The sequence below is a fragment of the Oncorhynchus mykiss genome, chromosome 8 (assembly GCF_013265735.2).
Source record: "Oncorhynchus mykiss isolate Arlee chromosome 8, USDA_OmykA_1.1, whole genome shotgun sequence".
Classification (NCBI taxonomy): Eukaryota; Metazoa; Chordata; class Actinopteri; order Salmoniformes; family Salmonidae; genus Oncorhynchus; species Oncorhynchus mykiss.
The window spans coordinates 59791202-59814140 of NC_048572.1; the positions used below are offsets into that span (position 1 = coordinate 59791202).

The following is a 22939-nucleotide window of genomic DNA, read 5'->3' on the forward strand; positions in this document are numbered from 1 at the left end:
CTCATAGCAATATTCAATTACCCATCTACCAATAGGTGCCCTTTAAGGCATTGGAAAACCTCCCTGGTCTTTGTGGTTGAATCTGTTTTGAAATTCAGTGCTCGACTGAAGGACCTTACAGGTAATTAATTACGTGTGGGGTACAGCAATGAGGTAGTCATTCACAAATCCTGTTAAACACTGCTATTGCGCACAGTGACTCCATGCAACTTATTATGAGACTTGTTAAGCAAATGTTTACTCCTGAACTTATTTAGGCTTGCCATTACTAAAGGGTTGAATACTTATTGATTCAAGACATTTAAGCTTTTAATTTTGTATTAACTTGTAATTTTGTGTGTGTAGGCCAGTGCCACAGTGACTCAATTTAATCCATTTTAAGTCTGGGCTGTAACACAACAAATGTGGACAAAGTCGAGGGGTGTGAGTACTTTTCTGAAGGCACTGTACATCTCTGCCCATCTCAAATACAGTTTAATTATCAGATATAAGATGGTGCTTACTGCTCATGCCTTGAGGCAAATGTCTTGTGATGTGTCTACCTTGGCTCAGACCACATCACAAGCTATGTGTGTGTCAGGCCTAATGAGAAGTTTAAATTTAGACTGATGTGAAGCTGTTAAGGTAGTCTGAAAACCCCCTGTTCCTTCAACTGTATGACACTCTCTGTTCTTTTCCACCACTTTAAACTATTTCTCTTCTGTCTGCATACACTGGTCTCGTCTGTAATTATGCAAATGAGAGAGGTTGAAATAAGCTCAGACGCTGTCATATTTCCTTTTAATACCCCAAGTTGTACTTAAATGCGAGTTGGACTTAAATGGGCACGTTTATCCCCTATGGTGCTCCTTCACCTCTACTCTAATATTATCCTCCCGTCCTCACCCCTACAACCATCGCTTCAGTCTTCAGTTCCATTCACTCCACACAATGACCCCCCCCCGGTCCCCTTTCATCAGCTGCTCCTCAGCTGCTCAAAGCATCCTGGCATAATAAACCGAAATTATAAACAGCATGTACAAATAGATCCTCTGGCTGGTTAGATTGTCCCCATCATCCTTTTCATTCTCCATGAGCCACACCAGTAGGATGCATAATAATAACCAATAAACACAGGTCTTTGAAGGTCACATGTCCTCCTGTGGTTTTGGGAAAATATGTGAAAGCTCAAACAAAACTGTGGTTTTGATGAGGGGGGGGGACCTTTTGTAAAACCTTTTTTATAAACCAATCCTCTCTCATTGAAATACCTGGAATTAGTTAGTCCTTACTAGAGGTCGACCGATTAATCGGCATGGCCGATTTTTTTAATTAGGGCCGATGTTAACTTGAAAAATCAGCCTTTTTGGACGCCAACTATGGCCGATTACATTGCATTCCACGAGGAAACTAAGTGGCAGGCTGACTACCTGTTACGAGAGTGCAGCAAGGAGCCATGGTAAGTTGCTAACTAGCATTACACTTATCTTATAAAAACACTCAATCTTCACATAATCACTCATTAACTACACAACTAGCTTGACCTGCGTTGCATATAATCAATGCTGTGCCTGTTAATTTATCATCGAATCACAGCCTACTTCGCCAAAAGGGTGATTTAACAAAAGCACAATCGTTGCACAAATGTACCTAACCATAAACATCCATGCCTTTCTTAAAATCCATACACAAGTATATTTTTTTAAACCTGCATATTTAGTTACAAGAAATTAATGTTAGCAGGCAAAATTAACTAGGGAAATTGTCACTTCTCTTGCGTTCAGTGCAAGCAGAGTCAGGGTATATGCAACAGTTTGGGCTGTATATGCAACAGTTTGGGCCGCATGGCTCGTTGGTGTGAAGACCATTTCTTCCTAACAAAGACTGTAATTAATTTTACATAATTATGATGTAACATTGCACAACCTTCAATGTAACGGCAATATTTAGAGACTTAGGGTTGCCACCCGTTCGATAAAATACAGAACGGTCCGTATTTCACTGAAAGAATGAACGTTTTGTTTTCGTAATGATAGTTTCCGTATTTTACCATATTAATGACCTACGGCTTGTATTTGTGTGTTTTTATTATAATTAAGTCTATGATTTGATGGAGCAGTCTGACTGAGCGGTGGTAGGCAGCAGCAGGCTTGTAAGCATTCATTCAAACTTTACTGCGTCAAGCCTATCAACTCCCGAGATTAGGCTGGCAATACAAAAGTGCCTATAAGAACATCCAATAGTCAAAGGTATATGAAATACAAATGGTATAGAGAGAAATAGTCGAGGCGTCATAATTCCTATAATAACTACAACCTAAAACGTCTTAACTGGGAATATTGAACCACCAGCTTTCATATGTTCTGAGCAAGGAACTTAAGTTAGCTTTTTTTTTTTTTACATACTGCACTTTCACTTTCTTCTCCATCACTGTGTTTTTGCATTATTTAAACCAAATTTAACATGTTTCATTATTTATTTTAGAAAAAATATATTTTATTTATGTATTAAGTTAAAATAAGTGTTCATTCCGTGTTGTTATTTTAATAACCCGAGTTGTACTTAAATGCGAGTTGGACTTAAATGGGCATGTATTTTATTGGTATTGGCTTTTTTTGGTCCTCCAATAATTGGTATCGGTGTTGGAAAATCATAATCGGTCAACCTCTAGTCCTTACCCATTGAGGAGAGCTGTCTAAAAATAATAAATGATGAAATTTTGTGGAATGGAGAGCTGTTAAATTCCCACTGTTATGGTCTCTCCCTTTACTGCTAAGGAATAATTTCAAGCAGATTAAGCCTTAAGCATACTAGAGGTGTGTGATTGAGTAATTGACTAATGTGTTATTTACTCCCATCTTTGAGCATCTCATCACTTTAATAACCCCTTTTTAGAAGCATCAGTCTCATTGGTCTTAAATAATGTGCTCGGAGGAAATAATTTACTGATTTTCACTGCTCATTGATTTGTAGTCAAGTGCTATTATACAAATCTGAGTTGACATACCTGTGTGATGTTGGGTAAGATTCTTGGAATCTTTATTCATTGAAATGGTCTTCTCAGGGCAACTCTGAAGCAATCAGTTACTTACAGTGCATTCGGGAAAGTGTTCAGACCCCTTGACTTTTTCCACATTTTGTTATGTTACAGCCTTATTCTAAAATGTATTAAATAGTTTGTTTCCCTCATCAATCTACACACAATACCCCATAATGACAAAACAAAAACAAAAAAAAACACATTTATATAAGTATTCAGACCCTTTACTCCAGTACTTTGTTAAAGCACCTATTGGCAGTCTTTTTGGGCATGATGCTACAAACTTGGCACACCTGTATTTGAGTTTCTTAGAGTTTTCTCTGCAGATCCTCTCAGCCCCTGTCCGGTTGGACAGGGAGCGTTGCTGCACAGCTATTTCCATGTCTCTCCAGAGATGTTCTATCGGGTTCAAGTCCGGGCTCTGGCTGGGCCACTCAAGGACATTCGGAGACTTGTCCCGAAGACACTCCTGCGTTGTCTTGGCTGTGTGCTTAGGGTTGTTGTCCTGTTGGAATATGAACCTTCACCCCAGACTGATAACCTGCTTCAGAGCGCTCAGGACATCATCAAGGATCTCGCTGTACTTTTCTCTGTTCGTCTTTCCCTCAATCCTGACTACTCTCCCAGTCCCTGCCGCTGAAAAACATCTCTACAATATTGGTGGAGTGCTGCAGAGATGGGAGAACCTTCCAGAAGGACAACCATCTTTCAGAGTGATCCCCGGGTTCTTGGTCACCTTCCTGACCAAAGCCCTTCTCCCCCGATTGCTCGGTTTGGCTGGTTGGCTAGCTCTAGGAAGAGTCTTGGTGGTTCCAAACTTCTTCCATTTAAGAATGATGGAGGCCATTGTGTTCTTGGGAACCTTCAATGCTTTTTTTCGTACCCTTCCCCAGATCTGTGCCTCGACACAATCCTAGATAGATCCTAGGTAGATCAGAAGCTTGTGTAGTAGAAAGGGTGTACAGTAACAAAGGGTTAATGAAGTGATCTACGGGACTTTAAAGAGGACAAGCCAACCTTTTGATACAGGATACAGTGTTGTATTAAAACGGTCACCTGCGATAAAGTGAAGGGTGCTATGGTACACTTCATCAAAAGGTTTAAGAATAGTGGCTGCCGCATTCTGATAAATTGTCACCAGAGTCAAGAACTGGCAGTAAAGTTGACTGTACAATCTGCATCCTGCTGTTTAGGGAGAGGCATGATCTATTTCTATAAAATAAGCCTACTTTAAATATCAGCTTAACTAGCTCATCTGTATGTTGTTATTTTAAATACTGTCCAATCCAAAGTCCAGATATGTATAGGTGGAAACCTGCTCGATGAAAGAACCATCCAATGCAGAAATGTGTAAGCCAGCTGAAATATTTTTTTGAGAATTAGAAAACCGTATACATTGACTTTTTCCAGCATTAAGTACCAATTTGAAATCAACAAGGACTTTCTGCAAGGTGACAAAATAGCCTGGTCAGCTATAGGGGCAATGGCGTACATACTGTACACTGTAAGTGTCATCTTTATTTGACTGCTACAGCTTTTTGCAGATAGAACAATATTATTTATGTAAAGAGGACAGGCCCCAAAATTGACCCCTGTGGGACACCTTTAGAAAGATCGCGGTAACTTGACACCATCAGAAAGCACACATTGTGTCCAGTCGGACAGATACTGTAGTTCCGAAACCACTTGCAAGATGCCTGGTCGAGTCCCATTTCAGACAACCTTAGGGGATGGTCGACAGTATCCGAGGCCTTGGATAGGTCTGTAAATATGTCAGCACAGTGTTTTCTGTGATTTGAAGCAATTTAAGATATAATTTAAGACTAGCGTAGCTGCTGAAATGATGCTATGTCCAGTTCATAAACCAGACTGGTATAATTTGAAGTTAAAGTTCTTAGCTGAGAGTTTGCCAGTGATTTTTATCATATTTTTGCAAGATCAACATAGGTTGGTGTACAGCCAAGATTTGATCACTTTCCAGAATTTAGCTGGATTTCCACCACTCAGATGCACAATTCAAAAGTTATGTTGACTTTGCAAAATGAAACTTGTGACATTTGACATGAATCATTCCAAGGCCACAGCTGCAGGATTTCAGATCCGATGGAGTCTAACACAAATATGCCATGATCAGTAGGTAACCCTGTATATGCTATAGCCATGGGGTTTGCTTGAGATGGAATAGATACAAGATTGCTGAGAACTGTGCCATTTGCTCTATGCTTCGGAAGCCAGGCCAGGGGAAAAAATGCCATATTATAACTAGGGTTGCAAAGGGTCAGAAACTTTCTGGAATTCTTCCCGAAAATGTTACAAGGGAAGTTAAGCCCTGGAATTTGGGAGATTTTGCTTAAATTCACCAGAAAATTTAGCTTAGAACAGGGAAACTTTCTTGTGGGATACAAATAAGGCAATTTTAGGCTTGTGGCATATTTCGGTTAAACTATCCCCAATTCAATGGAATTGCAACCCTCTGCATGCACAGTGCATTCTTCCATCACATGTGCAATGCACTCTTCAGTCACATGTACAGCTGATTCTCAAGATCTTGCACACTAATGAGCTGCTATTGAGCCCAAACTACTACACTGTCTGAGCCAAGAACTACATGCTTTCTGGTAAGTTTTGATTACAATACTGGGTGGGGTGAATATATTTTATGACATGCATGATTTTTTTTGTTAACTAGTAAATAGTAGCCAACAGCAAAGTGTGTGTTTTTAAATCATATCTAACTTGTTAATTTCTGCTAGTTGGATGTGGACATGTGGATTTTAGCTTGCTTGAGCCTACTGAGTGTTAATTCACGTTTCCATACATGTTTCATTTTAAAACATTTATCTTACAGAGGAGGAGTTTCATCTAACTGCGTAACTATTTATCTGTACATGGAATTGTTTTTTTTGTTGTTTTTTTACTCATTTTTTTTTCTCATCTTTACAGGAAAATGCCACGGGCACTATTGAATGTGTGGAGACATTTCACTGCAGCTAATGTAGAAGCAAAATCTGTGTACATTTGCAAATACTGTGCCAAATCATATGTGAAGAATGCAGCAAAGATGCAGAATCATCTGACCAGTGCATAAAAGTCCCTCAGTGCGCACAACAACCAACCTCTGACAAAAGTCCCTCTACTTCTATCCGAGGTTAAAAGGATGAACCAGCCACCTTATTGGTAGCAACAGCTCATGGTCCTCCTGGAATCAGAAGTTTATTCTTGACTCAATGGAGGAACGTAGTCAGAGAAATTATGATGAATGGCTTGCTTGAGCTGTGTATGCAACTGGTTCACCTCTGATGCTCACAGGCAAATGTGTATTGGAAAATATTTCTGAATGTTCTTTGCCCAGCATACACCCCTCCAACCAGACATGCTTTATCTACTAATTTGCTGGATGCAGAGTTCAACAGAGTTCAAGTGAAGGTCAAGCAAAGCAGACTGTATTGCAATCATCTCTGAATGTTCGTGGGCAAGGAATAATTAACTACATCTCCACCCCTCAACCAGTATTCTACAAGAGCACAGACAGAAGGGACAACAGACACTACAGTCTCTACATTGCAGATGAGCTGAAGGCAGTCATCAATGACCTTGGACCACAGAAGGTATTTGCACTGGTGACAGACAATACTGCGAACATGAAGGCAGTTTGGTCTAAAGTGGAGTAGTCCTACACTCACATCACACCATTGGCTGTGCTGCTCATTTATTGAATCTGTTCCTCAAGGACATCATGGCACTGAAAACAATGGATACACTCTACAAGATACATAAGGAAATGGTTACGTATGTGAAGGGTCATCAAGTTTTAGCAGCAATCTACCTCACCAAGCAAAGTGAGAAAAATAAGAGCACCACATTGAAGCTGCCCAGCAACACCCATTGGAGTGGTGTTGTCATCATGTTTCACAGTCTCCTGGAGGAGAAGGAGTCTCTCCAAGAAATGGCCATATCAGTCTGTCGTTATGGACAGCCCCATCAAGAGGATCCTCCTGGATTATGTATTTTGGGAGAGAGTGGTAAGCAGCCTGTTCAGACTCTGTTTGCAGATGTAAGAGAAGAAATCCAAACTGCCCTGCCCACTTCACTGTTGTTCCAAGCAGAGTAAACTGCTGTTCTGAAATGCATCAAAAAGCATGAAGACTTCTGCCTGAAGCCCATACACACCGCAGCGTACATGTTGGACCCCAAGTATGCTGGCAAGAGCATCCTGTCTGGTGCAGAGATCAACAAGGCCTATAGTGTCATCACTACTGTGTCTCGCCACCTTGACCTGGATGAAGGCAAGGTTCTTGGCAGTCTGGCGAAGTACACTTCCAAGCAAAGGCTTTAGGATGGAGATGCAATATGGCAGTCATGCCAACATATTTCATCAGCCACCTGATGGAAGGGACTTTGTAGATCTGAGGCTCTTTCCCCGGAGGATCATCCTCTATAAATCCCAGAAACATCAGTCGCCTCAGAGTGCAACTGGTCCTTGTTTGGGAACACACACACCAAAGCACGCAACAGGCTGACCAATACAACGGTTGAGAAATTGGTGGCCATCCGGGCAAATATGAGGCTTTTTGAGCCTGACCATGAGCCATCCTCAACAAGGTTGGAAAGTGACAATGAAGATGAGGCCTCAGTCTGACGTACAAGGGGTTGACATTGATTAGCTCCAGGGAGAAGACATGGAAGCCTGAGAGGAAGACAACCAAAGCTTTAGTTTCTAGACTATCATTTTACAGATGTATGTTGAAAACATTTTTGGGAGATGCGATGGATCATTGGGGATTATTCAATATTCCCTTTTGTTCAGTGAAATCATCCCATGTGAAGAGTCAACTCATTTAATTAAAGTTCAATTCGTAACTAAATAGTTTAGTTTTTTTCTATTGGGGGGGATTTAATCATATGCAATTGTCTACTTATGATAAGGTAAAAGGGTTGTTTTTCTCCATATGGTAAATATGTCCAATGCAAAATACTATTACATTTAAATTGTATTAATATGAATTCCCATATATTCTCGTTATTTCCCACGGAAAGTTTCCACCTCCCGAATATTCCCGAAAATGTGCAACCCTAATGAGAACCTTTTTGTTGTGATAATAGTATTTGATCGATAACCCACAAACTCCACTCTGAACCTCAAAGCCAGTTCTACTGCTTTGTTTCATTGTTCCTCCTCTCGGCAGGGATTGATTTAGACCTGCCACACCAGGTTGGTGCAATGATCAGGTAGAACAGAAAACCAGCAGGCTCCAGACCTCGTAGGGTAAGAGTTGAATACCCCTACTCTATAACCTGCTAGTTCATATGCCTTGCCACCGTGATATATAGACCTAAAGGCAGAGACCATAAGAAGACAGTGGCAGATTAAATTCAACCCCACTTGTTTCATCACAATACCAGAGAGCAACCTCTTGTCTGGTGAAGTTGCCAAAGCATACTGCATGTAACACACCGTTACATGACCTACAGCATGGTCAAGCAAGTTAATGTTTCTGGCATTTTCGGACTACTAAACAACTTAATTTTGAACCACGGAGAGCAGGTAGAAAGAGAATAGGAGCTGCCTGCGCTCTTTCAACTTCAACATCATCAAATCACCTCTGCTTAGTCTAATACAGTGGACTAAATCGTATTTGGTATATTTTAGTTGTCAATCAACATAAGCTAAATATGATGTGGCTAGGTCTGGTCTATAGTACAGATGTTTTCATTTACTTTGTCTTGATATACACAGGCACTCAAGTGGATGAGGGCTTTGCAATTTTGGAACACAGAATATACCAGATGAGAATTTAATGTGGTGGCTAGGAATTAATGCCTCTTCATATGCACCGTGGCTTTGCCTGAGAACACACACTGGTGTTCCCCCTCTGACATTTTATTATGTGCGCTTGTGTGTGAATCTCTGACGCCTTGGGCTCCCCTGTCCGATATCAGACTGACTGAGGTTGCTTTGGCCTCAGTCCAGCCCCGTCAGCTCAAGTTGTCTCACCTCTTGTTGATTTGTTGAGCTCATGGTGTTTCTGCTGTATTCTTCTGGACAGGGGATTCCTCAAATTATGCCACAGCTGAGCCGTTTGTGTCCCAAAGGCACCCTATTCCCTATACAGTGCACTATATTGAATGGGGTGCCATTTGGGGCCCTTTCTTTACCAGACAGAGCTCAGTAGCTCAGGGCTTTAACTGGACCCATCCACCACACTCTTACAGTCAGCATTTGTAGTCCAACAATGGTGTGTCTGTTGAAATGGTACTAGGGGATTGGATGATGGGGTCTACATCCCAAATGGTACCCTACCCTTATATAGTGCACTACTTTTGACCAAAGTCCTATGGGCCCTGTTTAAAAGTAGTGCACTATATAGGGTGATGGGGTGCCATTTGGGGCGCAGGGGGTGTTTGCTAAGTGACAGGATGGATGCTACAGACGGGAGTTTGGGAGTGGTAGCTGTTTTTGTTATTTCTCTTATCTGACATTTGTGTCTTGCTTTGGGTTGGGAGTTTATAAAGTGTGATTCTGTTGACAGTTGACACAAAGATGCATTAATGTGCAAAGTAGTTTACATCAAGTAAGAGTCAGAAATATATAATGAGATCCACACACAATAATGGCAGTAACTAAATACTCATGCTGACATCACCATACTATACCATTCTTAGGACTTCCCTTGTAATGTGATTTGAAAGGGAACAGTTCACAGAGGGCAGTGGAAGCAAATGTGTTATTTCTTGAGGGATTTTCTATCATTGCCTCACACTTAAGACATGTTGCAGATCAGATGTTAAAGCTTTACATGCATTAAACGGCAGCTATTTATTTTACAATTGACTGCTCTATCAACCTCCCATTTATCTTAATGGCAATATTATCACACTGACAACATTTGTTTTGGCAATGGCTCAAATCAAAATGTGTTGCTGTAATGACTCATTAAATCCATTCGATCCCTATTGTTAAGTCCGAAGATACGTAAAATCAAAATGGCCAATTCCATATGTCAACAGACAAGAGCTGGTGAAAAATAAGTTTGCTACTGTGACCATCCTCCTTAGACCCCTCCCTCCTGCCTGCCCAGTCACCCACAGGCCTCCAGGGTTTCCGAACAACCATGTGACTGTGATTTATGTGCTCTCTGTCTGTCGGTCTCTCTGTGTGTGTGTGTGTGTGTGTGTGTGTGTGTGTTTTTAAGAGCCCTATTGTCAATTCATGAAGCTGATCAGAAAACAGCACTACAGGCTGCTAGCCAATAGCCATCTCCTCTGGCACAGGCTGCATCCTCAAATGGTACCCTATTTCCTCCACAGTGCACTACTTTTGACCGCAGACTTTTGACCAGAGCACTATGGGCCTGAGTGCACTACTTTTGAAAATGAAGGAATAGTGTGCCAATTGGGACACTAATTGCTAAAGTTTACCTGCTGAGCTAGATATTCAGTATCAGCAGTGCTGGCTTTGGCACTATTCCATTTTACAGTTGACTTCTGATAAGTGTGCTGAAGTTCAGTCTCAAATACATGTTCTATAACAGGGTTTCGCAACTGGTGGCTTGCGGAACGAATTTGGCCCTTGTTGATTTTATTTTGCCCCCTAAGGTTTGAGCAATTTTTATAACTTTTTTTCTCTTTTAAATGTTCATTGTTGGACCTACAGGCAGTGCTTGACTTGGGCCAGAGCTGTCCTGAGCGCTGTACTGGCACCTACAATTTTTGGGAAATTGCGTACCAGCTCCTCTAAAAAAACAGTGGTCTATCACTGTCCCGTATTTACACACAGTGTAAAAAGATTGATCAAAGAGGAATGAAGGTGGGATCTGCATTGACTAGCAATGGAGAGTGGGATTTTTCACTAGTCTGTGAATCCGTTGTGTGCAGATTGAGTGCGCCAGCCTGACGTTGTCAAATGAGGGTTCTTACGGTCATGAAAATCCTGGAAAAAGCATGGAATTTTGATATTGTTTTCCTTTTTAAATATATTATCAATCACTTAAAAATGTCTATCAACCATGATCAGAATTAGGCCTCTCTGTATGTGCATTTATCTGCGTGTGTGCCAGTGGTGTTGCCTGAGGGTAGGGGGACATTTCAGCAGCAGTTAGTCTATAATTATTTTATAGGCTAACTATATAGCCATACTACCTCTCTAGTTAAATTAGCTCTAAGCATTAATGGTGTTGACTCGCTGTCGCCTTTCCACCGGCACTGTCCACTGACACCATTATTGGAAAGCTGGGATTCCCCTCTATTAAAAAGCCCCTGAAAGCACCGGTTGGCACATGTTTTTCTGTTGCTCATAAGATAAACATTTGATTTCAGTCTTGAAGTGTTTGCTGACTGATTCCGCATTTGGTTAATGATGTTTGTCACCATTAGGCTTCCGTGTCTACAGTGTCTATTTCACTTTCTCAAAATCCTCAGAACAAATCTAAGATAACTAATTACAGATTTCTTGAGTTTTGACGTTTTTGCAGAGGAAGTTTTTAGTTGCGCAATTTTACATTGAACTATGGTGTTTGGTGCTGTACTTTGTATTCAATTTTGACACTAGAATAATGGGTTTTGACTAATATCGATGCCACCTAGGCCATTTGTCAAAGGGATTCGCTCTTTAAACACTAGGCTAGCTATGTAATTCGACCAACGTTAAAAATATTCGAAGAATTGACAAATGAACAAATGACTTCCATGCTGTGCCTAGACCTCCCCTGAAACATTACCATTTTAGCCTTAAGATAAGAGATAAACATGTCTTCGTTAGCTACCTTGCTTTGAAATAGCCTACCATATCCATTTTATCCCTGAATCATCGCATGAGGGAATAATTGTATAAAGACATAAAAGTAGGCCTATTTGGTTGTAATGTTGCAATATTTTATATCAAGGGTGGTCAACCGTCCTCCAGGAGAGTTACTACGTGTGCAGGCTTTTGTCTGAGCTCTGTTCTAATACACCACATTGTACCCTAAACATCAGCTGCTCAACAGGACCTTGATAAGCAAGCTTGGGTGTGTTTCCAGGTTGCATCAAAAGCCTGCACACCCAGCAGCTCTGCAGATGGAGGATTGACCACACACAGGAGCTTAACAGTGCAGTTAATCTACTTTGTATGGGGTCAAGTGCCTTGATCAAGGGCACAACGGCAGGAGATGGAATGCAACCAGAATAAATGCTTAGGCGGCCCGCCCAGGGATCTCAATGACCGAAAAATCCCTGTAAACAAACCAGGTTTACAGTAAGCTGTAAGCTTGTGGTCACTGTACATGTGTTTTTATGAATGCTTGGAACATCAAAGAGAACACCGGGTAAATTACTCACTTAAAGCACTTTCCTTTCAAGCCCACCTCTCCCATGTTTATCCTAGATATTGCACAGAAAGAAAACGGATTACTGAAACCAGTTGAAACATACTGTTCAAGCCAACCCATTTCAATATGTCACAATACTTGTTTTAAGGATTAACATGGGCTAATTTGTTAACACTATCAGGGCCAATTTAAAAGAAAAATCCAACACACAAGTGAGTTGTGGTGGATGTCCTTTTGGTGGTGGACCATTCTTGATACACACGGGAAACTGTTGAGCGTGAAAAACCCATCAGTGTTGCAGTTCTTGACACAAGCCTGGCACCTACTACCATACCCTGTTCATAGGCATTCAATATTTTGTCTTGCTCATTCAGCCTCTGAATGGCACACGTAGACAATCCATTTCTCAAGGCTTAACAATCCTTCTTTAACCCGTCTCCTCCCCTTCTACTACTCTGATTTGAAGTGTATTTAACAAGTGACCTCAATAAGGGATCGTAGCTTTTACCTGGATTCACCTGGTCGGTTTATGTCATGGAAAGAGCTGGTGTCCTTAATGTTTTGTACACTCACTGTATTTCACCATGAAAGCAATTAAAGAAATGAATGATGCTTTTAGTGGTTCGCCCTGGCACTTAGTACAACATTTTTTTGGGGGTCAAATATTTTCCCCCTGCGCTGCAGACAGCTGTATCGATCCACTAATATGGGTTGTAAAGGCCCAGTGCACTACTTTTGTGTGAAAAATTATAATTTTGGCACTGCAGGCGGCTTCTATCCATCCGCTAAAACAGGGGTTGTAAAGGCCCGGTGCACAACTTTTGTGAGAAATGTTTATTTTGTACAGTCAATAATTGATTGGATATGTAGTGATTATGCCAACACAGCCAGATATGTACTGTTTTGTGCCCTTAAGCGTTTTCAAACTGACTTGTATTTGTTAAATGGGACTTTATTAATATAATGAGTAATCCAGGAATATCATGAGTTAATTGACTCAAAACTTGAAAAAAAACTCTAAAGAGCACAATGACTACAATAAATGACTACCGGACACGAAGGGTCCATGGCGCTCCTTCTCACCACTCGATTGGCACTGCTCAGAAGAAGCGGTCCTCCATTGGAATGAATGGAATACACTATTTCAATTAAATATTTCAAGGACAAAATTTACATGCATTACATTTTTTGTTGTTGTAGTGGGGACAGTAACAACTTTTTTTTTTAAATTATACTTTAAAGATGTACATATTTATGTTTAGCTCACATATGTTTAAGTATGATATAATACTGGAATGGGCAGCTTTGATGGGGTAGGGGCCAACAAAAATCAGAAAATTTTCATTTTAGAGAATTTGCAGTACGTCCAGCCGGCCTCACAACCACAGACCACGTGTAACCACGCCAGCCCAAGACCGCCACATCCGGTTTCTTCACCTGCGGGATCGTTTGAGATAATCCACCCAGACAGCTGATGAAACTGAGGAGTATTTCTTTCCAATAAAGCCCTTTTTGTGGGGAAAAACTCATTCTGATTGGCTGGGCCTTGCTCCCCAGTGGGTGGGCCAGTCTCCCAAGTGGGTCTATGCCCTCCCAGATCCACTCGTGGCTGCGCCCCTGCCCAGTCATGTGAAATGGGACCCCCCCCCCCCCGGTTGTTAATTTGACCACGGTTACGACAAGTTTAGAAAGCTGGCTAGACTAATTTAACAATCTAAAAAAAAGAAATTCTGACATGAGCTAATGGAGTGACTCATTGACTGACATCACAAGAGAGAAACATCTGATCCACAACCAAATTTTGAAATTGCACCTTTTTATGTATTCTAACTTTTTAACTGTAAGTTGAGGGACCCCGACTGAAAAATACATCCGCTGGCCTATAGAAGAGGGGGCCGCCAGATGCCCATCCCTGCATTGGGTCTGAAATAAAATTAACGTGTTAAAAAAAATGTAGACGTTAATAAATGCCTTTTCTACAGCTTCCAAGATGGAGGTGTGGGGGCTTCAAAACAGCACCCCCTGTCAGTCATTGTGTGTGTATACATCTTTCTCATTGGTCCTTACATTGAACACTCACTCACAGGCATGCATGCAGGAATCCAAATATCATGTTCTACCTGGCACCAGAAAAGTCCAGTCTTGTCTACAGCCTGCTAGTGTGTCCCAAATGTCACTATTCCTTATAAAGAGCACTACTTTTGACCAGAATCTTATGGGCATAAGCCAAATGGGCCCTGGTTAAAAGCAGTATACCATATAGGGAATAGGTGTGTGTGTGTGTGTGTGTGTGTGTGCGCAGAAAATGTCTGGATTGTGAGAACATACTGGACGTATTAAATGCACTATAAGGGGATTTGGTGTGGGTGTGATTCACTGACTGCCTCATACATCACTGGGACGTTTCATATTCAGGGCTGTGTTTCTGGTCCTTTGCCAGACTATTATTTAACAACCGGTCATTTGCAAATGGATCTGAAGTGGCAGAGCGATGTGGACTGGATTGAAGGTAGTCTTGGCAGATAGCAGTATGACAGCCTTACAAGGATATTGCTATGGAGGTTTCTGTACTCTGGTTCTGGTTATGTGTTGTGTCTTTGTTAGTGGTAGGGCTGGGTGATATGGCCTAAAACTAATCTAAAAAGAATAAAAATAATAATAATCAAATGAAAAATGTCTAATGATACTAGATATTCAATGTTTTCTCTAAATAAGCTTTGTTGTACAGTTTTAAAGGTCAAATCCACTGCATTTAAAACAGTCAACAATTAACTAATGAATTCTGAGCTTGGTAAACTATACCTAACCTTAATATATATATATATATATATCTTCCACAACCATAAGATGTAATTATTTTAGCAAAATAGTTGTACCTGCTTTTTTTCCTTCTCCTTGATGACCGCTTTGCTCACTCTTGGCATTCTCTCAACCAGCATCATGAGGTAGTAACCTGGAATGCATTTCAATTAACAGGTGTGCCTTAAGTTAATTAGAAAGCGCTATAAAAATCAAATTATTAAATGTGGAAATTGTTCAACGTTGTCCTTGTGCATAGTTGTACGGTTTGTTTTAACTTTGTAATCATTGGTTTTTGTTTGACATACACATCTGAGTCTCCGCATCGTTCTGTTCCTGTGGAATTTCCCCCCTCCCTCTGGTAGTGTGCTCTGTGGTAGTTCCTCCTGCAGGACAAGTGGGCAGGGCATCCCTACAAGCATGGATTAAAAGGCTGCGCTCTCATATCCTTCCTGTCTGCATGCTGTCAGGGATGATGCCAATTAATCTACATTGCTATGTGTCCCAAATGGCACCTAGGGCACTGGTTAAAAGTAGTGCACTACTTCCATTTGGGATGGAACCCACTGTACTGCAAAGTGAGTTCATATTTGGTAGGGGGAAATTAGGCGTGAATGATTGTTCATTGATTACGTATAGAATCTTACAGTATCTAGGCAAATTGATTGTGTATTAACAGCTTTGCTGTACAGAAAATAGACCTCTGTTGGTACCTTGTCCATGCTTCAGAACTGCAGTGTATTTGTTGTGGAATGCCTGACCCCCCACGAAAGGCTAATTGTGTTCAAGTGACCTCACCCTCTAAATACCCCCTGGTCCTAATTTCTGAATTTGTGGAATCCTCCCGCAGTGTGATACTGAGGCTGTGTCTGAAATGAGACCCTGTTCCCTATTTGGTGTGCTATTGTTGACCTTAGCCCTATTGGCCCTCGTCAAAAGTAGTGCACTGTACATTGAATATAATGCCATTTCAGACAATCTGGGTTTATGTTGCATAAGTGTTCGAAATCTACGAAATGGCTGTGTTTTATGCAAGACTAATCTACACTGTCAGTCCATTTTTAGTTGGCCCAGGTTGGTTTCCAGCCAGAAGTTGCTTCTCACCCACAATAACATGGAATGAAGCCTGAGATGGTCAGGTGTCAGGCAAAGTTACTTGAAGATTTGCATCAGCTCCTTGAGCTAATCCCTAGTCTTTGTCTCAGTCATTTGGTTTGAATTTGGTTCATTTGGTTCTCAGCTCTGGCCCATCCCTCCTGGTCAGTTGGCCTATAGCCAGCCCCGCATGCTCTCTGTCTGGGTTTCTGCCAGGTCAAATCCCTCTGCTGCTGACAAACGCCTTCATCGTCCTCATCAACGGCACCCCCAGGTCTCTCCATCCATCCCACCAGCTCTTTGCCGTATTCAAACATGATTAGAAAAAGCTATGAATAAATGAGACCGTTGAGATGAATGAGTGGCTGTTCTGTTATGTATTGCTCTGTAATCTACTGGCTAGGTCTGGGTCTGCCTACAAGAGGAAGTGATTCAGTAGGGCTGTGTGCACACCAAATTGCATGCTATTTGGTAAAGGGAATAGGGTGCTGTTTGGGACACAGTAGGAGTTAGAGGGCCTCCCTGGCATTTTATAAAATTCTGAATGAGGCTATTACTGCATTGAATGTATTACCTGAAAGAGGTAGGCTAGGATATATCTCGAACAGGATTATTGTTGATAGTGCTCCCACGTCCACTGATTTAAAAATAATAATTTAAAGCAACAATATTCATGAGTGATGGGCTGTTTTTAAAACTCTGCAGCTGCAATTACATTTTTGTAATAATCTTTACAACAGTAAAAAAAAAAAGTGTCCCCAGAAAGCCAGATGGAGATGGGTAAATGAGACACGCATTCGGTCTTTATAGCATAGGCTATGCTGCAGCAAATGTAGGCCTACCTGTCACAAGACAAAAAGTTACCATGATGAGATGATAGATCTACATGCATTGTGAACTGTGGTCCATACTGAGATGGGATGTCTGTCCCCACCCTGAGCGTTGATTCATCATGCAGAGGCCGTAGAAAAGCCAGATTTAGGCATTGCATATCATTTTAAAAGATCCATTTCAAGCCATGCTGTTCATAAAAATAATTTATTGTAAGTTATTGGTTTCTCGCAGTTATTTATCCTGGGAAAAGGGTATGATATTGTGTGATAAATCTTGGTAACTGGGATCTTGCCATTCAACCTTAGTTCTCACCCCATTCCATAGACTTGCACAGTAATTATGACAACTTCTGGAGGATGTCCTCCAACCGATCAGAATGAATCTAGTACTAAAAGCATAAGCTACAGCAAGCTAGCACTGCAGTGCATAACATATGGTTAGAAGTTTACTCAAAGAGAGCGAGAGACAATGGTTGAATAGTTTTAAACAAATACATTTCTTAAATTAAGGTGATGCGAAAGAGCTAGATTTATTTCTTTTTTTCCCCCACTTTCACTTAGCTAGCGAATGCAGCTAGCTAGTTTTTAGCCTACTCAAACACCCTGCTGAAACAGAGAGGGATGCTATGTTAGCTTGCTGGCTATCGAACACTGGAACTCTTCCAAATCAAGGTAAACTTTTGGTTGTGTTTAATTTATTGCCACCTGGGCCTGCTGGTGTAACAGCTGCTACACTGCATGATTGTAGTGGGTTTACTAACACGTTGACTATGATGTTTAATATGTGAACAACAATGTAGGCTGTGTAGCCGTTAGCGGTTATGACGTGAAGGCTTGGCAAATAATTTTTTATTTTGTTTGCCTGGTCACAGACAGCTGATGTGTTGGGCACTAAAGTCCACGTGCAAAGGGAGAGGGGGAGAGCGCTTAGATGCGAGAAAACATTTTACAACGATCAGACTGATCATGCTGTTTGTATGTGGCTGCTGTGAAAGTGAACTGGGATTGCGTATGATCAGGGGTGTATTAATTATTTTGATTCTGTTCAAATGTTATGACAAACGGAAAATGTAGGCTACTTTAGTCCTAGCGCTAACTGAGAAAAGATTGACGTAACATAAGCGGTCATGTTTAGCTGACTCTCGGCTGACCGAAACCATAATATGAATTAGCTATTAGCAGTGACTATTTACAATTCATCACGGGTGAGCTCACCATCGATCAAAATAATTGAGTAAAACACTTTCTAAAAATCTAAAGTAATCCGACAGTAAGTAGTGTGTTCATGCCACCATTTATTCAATATTTTTTGGGGTCAACCAAAGATAAGAAGAGACAAATGAGTTTGGTCTGTTTTCAGTACGCATGTTGAAGAGGGTGTGTTGTCTACCATCATTCACTTTGGGGAAATGTACTAAAAATGTATGAATCATCCCTTCACATTTTTTTTCTAAAATCTTTGGTCAGTCAGACAGATGTTTACGTGACACCCAGAATGCATTGTATGATGTCAACAAACATGCTGCCACACATAGCTGGCAAATAGCTTATCAAATAGCTTAGCATTAGCTCATCATAATCAGTACAACCTTCAAAAAAGTATTTTACATGCATATTGTGTCCATTACAATCTATACAAGAATCGAAATGCATGATTTGTCACCAGTACTTGAAACGTGATTAAAACATTTTAAATGCATTATGCTATGCATGCATACAGTTGAAATCTATTGAAGCAACATCTCAAGACATCAGTCAGGAAGTTAAAGCTTGGTCGCAAGTGGGTCTTCCAAATGGATAATGACCCCAAGCATACTTCCAAAGTTGTGGCAAAATGGCTTAAGGACAACAAAGTCAAGGTATTGGAATAGCCACCACAAAGCCCTGACCTCAATCCCAAAGAACATTTGTGGGCAGAACTGAAAAAGTGTGTGCGGGCAAGGAAGCCTACAAACATGACTCAGTTACACCAGCTCTGTCAGGAGGAATGGGCCAAAATTCACCCAATTTATTGTGGGAAGTTTGTGGAAGGCTACCCAAAACAGTTGACCCAAGTTAAATAATTTAAAGGCAATGCTACCAAATACTAATTGAGTGTATGTAAACTTCTGACCCACTGGGAATGTGATGAAATAAATAAAAGCTGAACTAAATCATTCTCTCTACTATTATGCTGACATTTCACATTCTTAAAATAAAGTTGTGATCCTAACTGACTTAAAACAGTGAATTTGTCCTTGGATTAAATGTCAGGAATTGTGAAAAACTGAGTTTAATCTATTTGGCTAAGGTGTATGTAAACGTTCAACTGTACAAATACAGTATGCTACAGTAGAAATGACAACACGATATACAGAAAACAAGGCACTTACTTTGATTGGCACTCACATACAGTACCAGTCAAGTTTGGACACACCTACTCATTCCAGGGATTTTCTTTATTTTTACTATTTTCTACATTGTAGAATAGTGACATCAAAACTATGAAATAACACATTGAATCATGTAGTAACCAAAAAAGTGTTAAACAAATCAAAATATATTTTAGACTTGAGATTCTTCAAAGTAGCCACCCTTTGCCTTGATGACAGCTTTGCACACTTTTGGCATTCTCAACCAGCTTCACGAGGTAGTCACCTGGAATGCATTTTATTTAACAGATGTGCCATTTTTAATTAGTAGAATTTATTTCCTTATTCTTTATTTGTTTGAGCCAATCTGTCCTATTGTGACAAGGTTGTGACAAGGTAGGGGTGGTATACAGAAGATGGCACTATTTGGTAAAAGACCAAGTCCATATTATGCCAAGAAAAGCTCAAATGAGCAAAGAGAAACGACAGTCCATCATTATTTTAAGTTGAAACATTGCCTGCTAATTATCTATAGGCTGTGTGCCTTGGTTTGAGGGCAGCACTGGTTAACTGTCCTGTGTAAAAAAACAACAACAAAAAATCAAGCTCCCACTAGGGTGACCGTTAGCGATATTTGGAAATCACATGTGAAAAGGTTAACATTTGGGTGATGGGGGTGTCTTCATACTTTTTTCACCTAATAGCAGGAACAGCAGTGGTCAGAACCTAACACTTTCATGATGTATGATGTTACAAAACCCTAACAAATTCAGTGGCTACTATCTCTGAACAGGGTACAATTCACAAGGAATAGATGACATCGGATGAAGAAACAATACTCTGAGCCGTAGCTCCATACTACTTGTTTGACATAGAGAACAGATACTATATTCTCATTGTTGGTGTGGAAATGGCTTGGTGTCTGTGGATAGCTTTTGGCCATTCCTTTGGAATCCTCATATCTTATTCATTGATAGAACAAAGTTTGGGGGGGAGGGGGTCTTTACGCAGTGTAGTACCTTCCACAAAATAAAATCTTGACCAAAAAGAAACGTAAGCATCTTTGAGGGACTTTTCCCACTCTTGAGTATGCAGTTGGCTTAACTTTGTGGTTTGATTGGATTCTATTATTTAAGGTAGCATCTTTAGTCCAGTTGTTTGAGCACAAAGTCCCCTTTTCCTGGTTCAGCAGGTGTGTTGAGGTGTTTTTGCCTCTGCAATGGTGACTCTGTGAGGACCTGAATCCATGTTCAATGGTATAAAATGTGTATTTTTGACACATTGCACACTTTATCCTGAAGACTTCTTTCTTTCTTTACGATGCAGAGTCCAAGTGAATGGTAGCTACCAATATCTTTTAAATTACAATCCTTTTTCTCAGTCAGGACAATGTATCTCCTAGACAACTTTGCAGTATTTTGATGCACCTGCAATAACCTCTACAGATCTGTGTACGTGACCAATAAACTTTTGATTTGATACCATAGCATATGTATAGCATATGAGCGTAACAATCTATTTGATGTACATGTACACATGTGCACGCCAATCCGTAGCTCATATCCCTAGGCTGTGATGTAGATTTGCTCTGATTCACAAAGCATGAATCATGCTCCAATGTCTCTGAGGGAAAGAAACACAAATGGATGCGAGGACTAGGGAGAACAGCATGCAACAAACACAGTGCATTACTTTGTCCAGAGCACTATGTAGGACAGGCTGCAACCTGTGGTCCTTCACTGTTAAGGCTGCTTGTGTGACTGTCCCCTGTGTTTTCTAGGAAATCTATGAATTAGCATTTTAATCACTGCCACTTTTCAGCACTAGCATGTGCGCTGCTGCCCTCTGCCTTTACACTGTGTGTACAACACATATGGCCTCCTGTCTATAGAGCCGAACCGTACTGTGCTGGCTTGGATATTTTCTTTTCACATTGTCTTTTCCAGCATGCTTTCAGGAACTATCGTGGATGTATAATCAGGTCAGGCCAGTACAGCTTGGCTTGGGTTGACCCTGATATTGAATCGGGCATGTTTATGGTCTGTCCTTGTGGCTGAATGAGGCCAATGCATGGATGAGAGAAAAACGTAGGGTATAAATGTAACCTTTTTGAAATGTCATCTCACCCCTACATTTTGGGGGTCAGTTGTCAGTTAGTTACATGTGTTTGTCTGGGCTCCTGAGTGGCGCAGTGGTCTAAGACACTGCATCTCAGTGTTAGAGGCATTACTGCAGTACCTGGTTCAAATCCAGGCTGTGTCACATCCGGCCATGATTGAGGTCCTGTAGGGCGGCGCACAATTGGCCCAGCGTTGTCCTGGTTTTGCCGGGGTAGGTGACGGCCTAACTGACTTACCTAGTTAAATGAAGGTTACACACACACAGACACACCACACTGACCAAAAAGTTATTTTGTTGCCATTTACGTATGTCCCCATTATCATAATCAAAACCTATTTCTTTCACTTACTTGCTGTGCTGTTTCATTGTTCATTTCTTCAGGCGTTTCATTCTCAACAAACGGATAGCCGTTTGGGTCTTTGCGTGTCAAAAAAGGTACACGTCAAATAAGCTCGTTGACCAATCAGGACCTGAATATGATTGCACGTCACATAATTTAACACGTTCCTTAATTTTTTGCTTAGTTATTACACATTGATTACACTCCCACGTATTTCATATGTCACAATGATTCATTGATACGTATGCTATGTAAAGTGCTGGTAAAGTTGTCTCGTGCACCTACAGTGCTGGTCTTTAAAAAATGTAATAAAAAGCTAGCTAGCTAGCTCGCTTGTTATTTGTTATTCACTGTGTAGTTGCTCCTCATGTCACTTTATTTTAACTCTGCATTGTTGGAAAATTACCCATAAGTAAGCATTTCATTGTTAGTCTACACCTGTTGTTTACAAATACATTTGAATTAGATGTATTTATTGCACTCCTTTTGACCAGGATCCTGAAGTGCAGTGCACTATGAAGGGAATTGGGTGCCATTTGGGACTTATACCATAGTTGATATTACTTACAATGACATCCCAGTAACTGACAGTGATTTTATTTTCACAGAGTTGAACATGGAGTACAACCCCTCTGACCATCCTCGGGCCAGCACTATATTCCTCAGTAAATCTCAGCCGGATGGTGAGTTGGTCTCAATAAATCAATGAATCTCACACTCTTTGGAATCACTCAACAGGTGCGTTTAACATGGACCAATGGTTTTTCTGATCATGTGACCTGATCAAGAAATAAACCCAGGTGTATTAGTGAAAACTCCTGGCCCCGTATTCATAAAGCATCTCGGTGTAGGGATCTGTTTTTGCTTTTTTGATCATAATGAATCAAATTACATGGACGGGGGACCTGATCCTAGATCAGCACACCTACTCTGAGACGCTTGATACAAACTGCAGTACAGCATAACCTCTAACACAATACATTACAAAATATGCTATTACAATCCCAGATCACACAGCTTCCATTGAACACAGTCAGCTTTGATCTCTGTGGTAATATATGCCTTGCCCTGGGGTG

At 40.8% G+C, this 22939-nt stretch overlaps 1 protein-coding gene across 12 annotated transcripts in view; it reads left to right on the plus strand.

The window, feature by feature from the left end:
• LOC110530249 (cyclin-Y) overlaps positions 1-22939 on the plus strand; it is a 49335-nt gene that overhangs the window by 15472 nt on the left and 10924 nt on the right. For 8 of the 12 annotated variants that reach the window (XM_021613157.2, XM_021613153.2, XM_021613155.2 and 5 more), the window contains one exon: positions 22472-22546. In XM_021613157.2, coding sequence (XP_021468832.1) covers positions 22480-22546 — 67 coding nt within the window. In that variant the 5' untranslated portion in view covers positions 22472-22479. Of the gene's footprint in view, positions 1-1171; positions 1439-22471; positions 22547-22939 lie in introns of those variants that run through there. The other 4 variants (XM_036985826.1, XM_036985827.1, XM_036985828.1 and 1 more) reach the window with 4 other exon arrangements.